This window comes from Camellia sinensis, chromosome 11 (genome assembly GCF_055761805.1).
Source record: "Camellia sinensis isolate YWXY chromosome 11, ASM5576180v1, whole genome shotgun sequence".
In the NCBI taxonomy this organism is placed as follows: domain Eukaryota; kingdom Viridiplantae; phylum Streptophyta; class Magnoliopsida; order Ericales; family Theaceae; genus Camellia; species Camellia sinensis.
The window spans coordinates 73,263,757-73,271,542 of NC_138971.1; the positions used below are offsets into that span (position 1 = coordinate 73,263,757).

Below are 7,786 nucleotides of genomic sequence, written 5' to 3' on the forward strand. Positions count from 1 at the left end.
ACCAAGTAAGAGAAACCCTCATCATTCATGCATGAATTAGACATGAATCAAACATACACATCAATACAAACTCTAAGTGGCCATAGCAAGAAGGATTTGAGCTTACCTTGAATTCAATCCTACACCTTTAACAATTTTGCCAAGCTTCCTTGTGGAATCCCTTCTCCCCCGATTTCTCCTCTTTTCCCCCAAAAATGGTATTCACGTTTGTTTGTTTTTGATCAAGGCTCCTAAAGGCTTAGATATATATATATATATATAAGTAAAGCATAAGTAAGGCATATAAGACAAAAATGGATCGTTTAATCATTCCAAAATTAAAATTTCACAAACATGCCTAATATTATCTAAAAATTATGCTGATTATGGATATATAATCAATTTCAGCTAATTAAGCTGTTAAGGCTTCCAATTTCTAATTCAAACGCGTTGATGGTGACAGATAGTTTCCTTGTGAGACAGATAGACATTCATAGACATGGATTTCACTTCCTTAATCATAATTTTTCACGGAACTACACAGTAAGCATTTAAGAAATCATGTACGAGGGTCGGGTTATTACACTCTCCCCCCCTTAAATAAGTTTGGTCCTCCAAACTTGGGTTACCTTAGGGTTGGAACAGGTGTGGGTATTGATGTTGCATTTCCTCTTCTCTTTCCCATGTTGCGTCGGTTCCGTAATATTCTTGCCACTCAACTTTTACCATTGGAATCTCACGGGTTCGTTATTGTTTTACTTGTTGGTCCAAAATGCGAATTGGTTTTTCCTCATAAATCAACTTGTCGTTCAACTCAATTTGATGGTAGTCAATGACATGTGACGGATCCGGAAGGTACCCACGAAGCATAGAGACATGAAACACGTTATGCACTTGACTCATATGTGGTGGAAGGGCAACTCGGTAAGCTACCGGACCCACTTTTTCCAGAATTTGAAAAGGACCGACATACCGGGGTGTCAACTTACCTTTCTTTCCGAATCTTGGGTGCCCTTTCATCGGAGTGACTTTCACGAAAACATAGCTATCCATGTCAAATTCCAAATCTCTCCGTCGGTTATCAGCATAGCTTTTCTGCCTACTTTGAGCAGTTTTCAATCTTTCCTGAATAACGTGAACTTTTTCAGTAGTCAACCGAACAATTTCAGGCCCTAATAAGGATTTATCCCCAACTTCAGCCCAGCACACGGGAGAACGACATGGTCTTCCATACAAAGCTTCATAAGGTGCCATGGCTATGCTCGAATGGTAACTATTATTATACGCAAATTCTATTAACGGGAGATGGGTTTCCCAACTGTCTTGAAAATCTAGCACACACATTCGGAGCATATCCTCAAGAGTCTGTATCGTCCTCTCGGATTGACCGTCGGTCTGAGGATGGAAAGCCGTGCTGAACTTTAATTCTGTACCCATTGCTTCCTGTAAACTTTTCCAGAATCTAGAAACAAACTTAGGATCTCTGTCTGACACAATCGAGACCGGAACACCATGAAGCCTCACAATTTCATTTACATAAATCTCTGCTAATTTATCCGCGTTATACTGAGTTTTTACTGGCAAAAAGTGGGCGGACTTAGTTAATCGGTCCACAATGACCCAAATTGAATTCATACCTCGAGGAGTCCATGGTAACCCCATAACAAAATCCATAGTCAAATGTTCCCATTTCCATTCTGGGATGGGAAGAGGTTGCAATAATCCGGCAGGTCTTTGATGCTCCGCTTTTACTTGTTGGCATTGCAAGCACTTAGAAACAAACTCCGCAATCTCCTTCTTCATACATGGCCACCAAAAATTCTTCTTTAAATCTCGGTACATTTTAGTACTCCCTGGGTGCATTGAGAACCTTGAGGTATGCGCGTCCTCCATCAATTTTTGTTTAAGACTCATCACATTGGGAACGCATAGTCGGTTTTGAAATTTGAGCACTGAATCTACCACACTGAATCCCGGTTTTGGTTTTGTTTCGAACTCATCATGTATCTTCCTCAAAGTTTCATCTTCCATTTGGTGCACTTTAATCTCTTCCAATAAGGGTGGTTGTGCTACTATCGCTGCTATTAGGGCTTTTTGACCATGTAACACAAGGTTCAATTCTTCCTTATCCAATTCAATTACTAAGTCCTTTTGTCCTGTAACCATACTCGCCATATCTGCTGAAATCCCCATATTTTTCCGACTAAGCGCATCTGCAACTGTGTTGGCTTTACCCGAATGATAATGAATCTGCAGGTCATAATCTTTCAAAAGTTCCAACCACCGTCGTTGCCGCATATTTAATTCTTTCTGAGTGAAAAGGTACTTGAGACTTTTATGATCAGTGTATACCGCACAGGTGCTACCGTACAAATAATGTCTCCATATCTTTAAAGCAAAGACTACTGCTGCTAATTCCAGATCATGTGTGGGATAATTCTGCTCATGGAGTTTCAGCTGCCTAGATGCATAAGCGATGACTCTTCCGTTCTGCATAAGTACGCAACCAAGCCCTTTGTGTGAAGCGTCACTGTAGATCACAAATCCTTCTGTACCGGATGGTAAGGCCAAAACTGGTGCTGTTGTCAACCTTGTCTTCAATTCTTGGAAAGCAGATTCTCGTTCCTCTGACCATTCGAATGCAACTCCCTTTCGTATTAGTTGTGTAAGTGGCACAGCAATTTTAGAAAAATCTTGAACAAATCTCCTGTAATAACCAGCTAACCCCATAAAACTACGCACCTCAGTCACATTAGTGGGAGTTGGCCAATTTACGACTGCCTCAATCTTGTGTGGATCCACAGAAACTCCTTCCTTTGTGATGATATGCCCCAGAAATGCCACCTCTAGTATCTAGAATTCACATTTCTTCAGCTTTGCGTATAATTTCTTTTCCCGGAGGGTTTGAAGGATCAAACGGAGGTGATTCTCGTGAGCATCTGCATTCTTCGAATAAATGAGAATATCGTCAATAAAGACCACTACAAAGTCATCCAAATAGGGCTTGAAAACACGGTTCATCAAATCCATGAAAGCTGCTGGTGCGTTAGTAACTCCGAATGGCATAACCAAAAATTCATAATGACCGTACCGGGTTCGAAAAGCTGTCTTCTCAATATCATCAGCCTTGACCTTTAATTGATGGTACCCAGATCGCAGATCAATCTTGGAAAAGTCTTATGCCCCCTGCATCTGGTCAAATAGGTCATCAATCCTTGGTAATGGATACTTATTCTTGATTGTAACTTTATTAAGTTCTCTATAGTCAATACAAAGCCGGAGTGTTCCATCCTTCTTCTTTACAAACAGAACCGGTGCACCCCACGGAGACACACTCGGACGAACGAACCCCTTGTCCAATAAATCTTGAAACTGCACTTTCAATTCCTTCATCTCAACTGGCGACATTCTATACGGAGTCCTTGATATGGGTTGAGTTCCCGGTGCTACTTCAATGGTAAACTCAATTTCACGGTCTATCAACTGCCCTGGTAATTCTTCAGGAAAGACGTCCGGAAATTCACACACAATTGGGATCATGTCAATAGTTCCATTCACCACTTGCCCCTCCAAAACACTGCATAAATACCCCTGACCCCCTTTTTGAATTAATTTACATGCTTTTGCTGCCGAGATCAAATAAGGTGGAGAAATTACGCCATGCCCCTGTAAGGTAGACTCTAATTGTCCCGGAGGATGGAAACTGACTCGTTTAGTTAGACAATCTATAGTTGCACCATATTTACCCAACCAATCCATTCCCAGAATAATATCAAAATAAGTCATGTCGAGAGGCAACAGGTTGGCATATACCCGGACATCCCCAAGTTCGAGTTCGCAACCACAATAAACAGAAGTACAAAGCACAGAATCTCCCATAGGTGAGGATACACATAACATATAAGACAGTGTTTCTTCAGTTTTGTCTAAGTTTTGTGCAAATAATTTTGACACAAAGGAATGAGTAGAGCCAGAGTCAAATAAGATAGAAGCAGAATGACCGTGAACCATAAATGTACCTGACACCACTGTTGCTGCATTCTGCACATCTCCTGGAACCAATGCAAACACCCTGCCTTGTCTCGCTATGTCTTTATTGTTGTTAGGTTTGACCGGCGCCTTGGTATTAGTGGTTGGTGTCGACCCTGCTGAGCTAGTAGCAGTCCTGTTACCATTTCGTTGATTCCTCTGAGGGCAATCCTTTATCAAATGACCCGTTTTTCCGCACTGATAACAGGCTCCAGACTTCCATTGGCATATCCCATGGTGCCTCTTTCCACATTCCAAACAAACAGAAATTGTACCCTGATTAGGGGCAGAAGTATTCGAAGTCCCTGAGTTTTGTTTCTTGTTTGGTGGAGTAGCCACTCCCTTTGACCATTGATTATTTTGCCTCTTTCCTTTCCATTCAGCAATCCGGTTCTGAGCAGCAAGGTTTCCCCCAGCTATAACAGCCCTCTCCAGCACATCTACGTAGGTAGGCAACTTTAACATATTGACTCGATCCAAGATGGCACCCCGTAAGCCCCCTTCAAATTTTCGTGCCTTTTTATAATCCGTGTCCACCATATGCGGTGCATACCGGGCTAACTCTGCAAATTGGGCTTCATACTCAGCAACAGTCTTGTTCCCTTGTCTGAGAGTTTCGAATTCTGTCACCTTTTTGTCCCGCATGCTTTGGGGGAAATATTTATCATAAAATAGCCCCAAAAATCTATCCCATGTTAACTCTAGATGGATTGTCCTCGTAAGCATCCACCACCTCCGTGCCTCGTCTTCAAGAGTGAAGGCCGCTAGTTGTACCTTTTGAGCTTCGGTGCGGGGAATGACTTCAAATAACTTCTCTATGCCCAATACCCAGGCCTCAGCTTTCATCGGTTCTATTCCTCCTTTGAAGGTTGGCGGTTTCATCTTTTTAAACTCCTTAGTGAGGGTGATAGTTCGGTCTTCAGCATGAAAATCTTGCACTACAGGTGGGGGTACTGGTGGTGGTGGCGGCTGTTGGGGAGGCTGTTGCTGTTGTTGCCGTAAGGTCTCTGCCATTTCCATAAGCATCCTTTCCATCCTATCCAGTCGTGCTGAGGTGGCATCTTCCACATCTTCTGTCCTCGTTCTCACCATGATCTGCACAACAATTAATTCAATACTATGGACATAATGCGACATGGTTAGTATTATCAGAGTACACTTAATGTTGCCATCGAACTTGTCTTATAGGTTTAGGATGTCATGCATGAGGCCTAAATCCTTTCTAGACACCCTACAGCTCAATGGATCCGTGTGTGAGATAGCAACTCGTGCTCTGATACCACTGTCACGCCCTACACCTGCCCCTAAAGGTTTGGGCATGACCTAAGCAAGACCTGTCATAAAAACTGGTGTACACACCGTACGGGGCCTTATCGGAAGCATAAAATATTAATATAACAAAAATACAAGCATACTCCATTGAGCTATTTCTAATATGCCAGGATCTCATGCATTACATACATCATCAAAAGCGGATAAAGTTTAAAACTATATCCTTGGATATTGTGTATAACATATACATTTACAGTCCTAGCCCGATAATTGGGCATAACAAAAGGAATATAAAAGTTAAGTACAACATCCATAGGTGGCTCTCAAAAGCAGACCCATATCTTAGCAGCTTCACAAAAATAAATGGCCTGGTATGGTGCCTGAACATGTAAAGGTTGACAAAAGGGACAGCGTCAAAGTTAGGACTGACCCCCTGACTGATAACCTACAGAAACAGACATAATAGAGAGTGAGCCGAGCTCAATGAGTAGTAATACATAATGAAAGACGTCTGACTTGAAGCTTAAATACATCAATACATAAAAAGATGTAGCATGCACATGATTTGTCTGCTTCTGCATTTAGCTCATAATGGCCCTAGGCCTATTCCCGTGACATAAGCTTGTGGCTATAAGCCCTTGAAACATGATGGCACGAAGCCCTTGAACATATGGCACGAGGCCCTTGAACATATGGCACGAGGCCCTTGTACATATGGCACGAGGCCCTTGAACATATGGCACGAGGCCCTGTAGACACCCCATTTTTGACCGACCTTAAGACTCAGACGTCACCAATTGAGTGCTTGGTGATGTTGCATAATGTGCTCGTTCAGAAGTTGTAGAGTTGCGGCCGTGAGCCCTGCCTCCAAACTTCCGAACCTTTTTCTGTGCCTTGTCTCGGTTTGCGAACCAGACTCGGTTTTCTCTGTTTCTTTTCCTGAGGGGAGGGAGAGGTCCCGTAGACCATCTCTCAATGTCCGTAGGCTACATTTGGTGGCCGTAGGCCATTTTTTCCATTTCGGAGTCCGGTTTCCGATTTTCGGAGCCGTCAGGCCGTGTGCCTCGGTTCGGGACCGCTTAACCATCTCCTATTGCTCTGATTTTTGGCATACATCTTATTTTCTCCCTTTTGAGGGACACTGGGGGCTGAGAAGCCCACTTCGAGGTTGAATACCATTTTCGGCGCTTAACAGCCCATTTTCGGGACCCCGAACTGCGTGTTTTGGCCCCGGAACGTTCGTTTTGCAACGTTTTTCGTTCATTTTTGGCAGGTACCTCTGTTTTATCACAAGGAAGGTCACTGAAGGGTGGGAGGCCAGCAATTGTTGCAGCAACCAGTTATCTCTCCTCCGGAGCCTCCCGGCGCCCGTTTTTCCAACTTCCGGGCTAATGTTGAATACCTTGGAGCTAATGTTGTCAACTTTCAACCACATATCTGTGATCTACACATCTGGGAGGCCACTAAAAGTTGGTGGCCGGCCATTAAGGTCACCTGACCCTTTTGACCCCTTTTTCCGGGCTAATGTTGAACCCCTTGGACATTTTTTCTCGAACTTTGAACCACATATCTGTTACCTACACACATGAGAGGCCCCTAAAAGTTCATGGCCGGCTAGTAATTCAACTTGACCCTTTTGAACCCCTCTTTCCGAGCCAATGTTGAACCCCTTGGACCCACTTTCTTGGACTTTTAACCACATGGTTGTGTTGTACACACATAGGGGTACCTCTCCATTAGCTGGCCGGCCAGAAAATCACATTGACCCTTTTGACCCCTAGCCGGCCGGCTAGGGGGTGTGGCCGGCCGGCCACCTCCAGCAAAAGTAATGGGCCGGCCGTGTTCTTTGCACTGTGCACTTTACAGCTGTGGGGCAATATCCCCCAGATATTTTCTGTATCCGGGGGATATTTTGTGGGGGAGTTTTACTCTCCTTTTCCCCCACCTTTACACCCCTTCTTTGGCCTATTTAGCAAGCAAACCTTGTTCTTTGTTGGGGTTAGAAAATCTACTCTTCAAGCTTCCATAGCCAACTCCATCTTCTTCCTTCTCAATTCTTCAAAAAACCCTAAGTCACTAACCATCATTCCTTCTACACCACCAAGCTCTACCACCACCATCTCATTTCCAGCAACAAGGAAGGATTCTTGAAGGCTGAAGAAGCTGCAAATCCATCCAAGAAGTAACAAAAGTTTGAATCTTCAAGGGTAAGTAACACTTTTACCCTTTTGAACCTTTTTCTTGATCTATTTCTAAGCCCCACTTCTTTTTGGTTTCAAGCTCCGGCCCTAAGTGAAAAGGGCCATATTTTGAGCTCATCTTCACTTCTCATTAAGGGCTCAACCCTGTTTGAGCCCTCCATAATACACTTGCTTCATTGATCATCTTGTATGTCATAGTTTTGCATGCTATTTTTGACCCATGAACAATTTATTTTCGAGCATGTTGTAAACTGATATAAGGCTTATTTTGAGCCCCTCTTCAACATTGGAGAAGGGCTCAACAT

General features: G+C 43.3%; 1 protein-coding gene across 1 annotated transcript; it reads right to left on the reverse strand.

The window, feature by feature from the left end:
* Positions 1-726: 726 nt before the first annotated feature.
* LOC145802402 (uncharacterized) lies at positions 727-5,145 on the reverse strand. The gene is made up of 3 exons (XM_082895113.1): positions 3,292-5,145; positions 2,722-2,832; positions 727-2,628 (listed from the first exon to the last, which is right to left on the reverse strand). The coding sequence occupies exons 1-3, from the start codon at positions 5,143-5,145 to the stop codon at positions 727-729; spliced, it is 3,867 nt and encodes a 1,288-aa protein (XP_082751239.1).
* Between the last annotated feature and the right edge of the window lie 2,641 nt (positions 5,146-7,786).

Excerpts from the sequence above, each read along its gene's own strand:
- LOC145802402 (XM_082895113.1), bottom strand. The coding sequence starts at position 5,145 with ATGTCGCATTATGTCCATAGTATTGAATTAATTGTTGTGCAGATCATG. Across the intron at positions 2,833-3,291 it reads TGTCTCCGTGGGGTGCACCG|ATACTAGAGGTGGCATTTCT; the intron begins GTTCTGTTTGTA and ends TGTGAATTCTAG. Across the intron at positions 2,629-2,721 it reads CTCCCACTAATGTGACTGAG|GGAGTTGCATTCGAATGGTC; the intron begins GTGCGTAGTTTT and ends CTAATACGAAAG.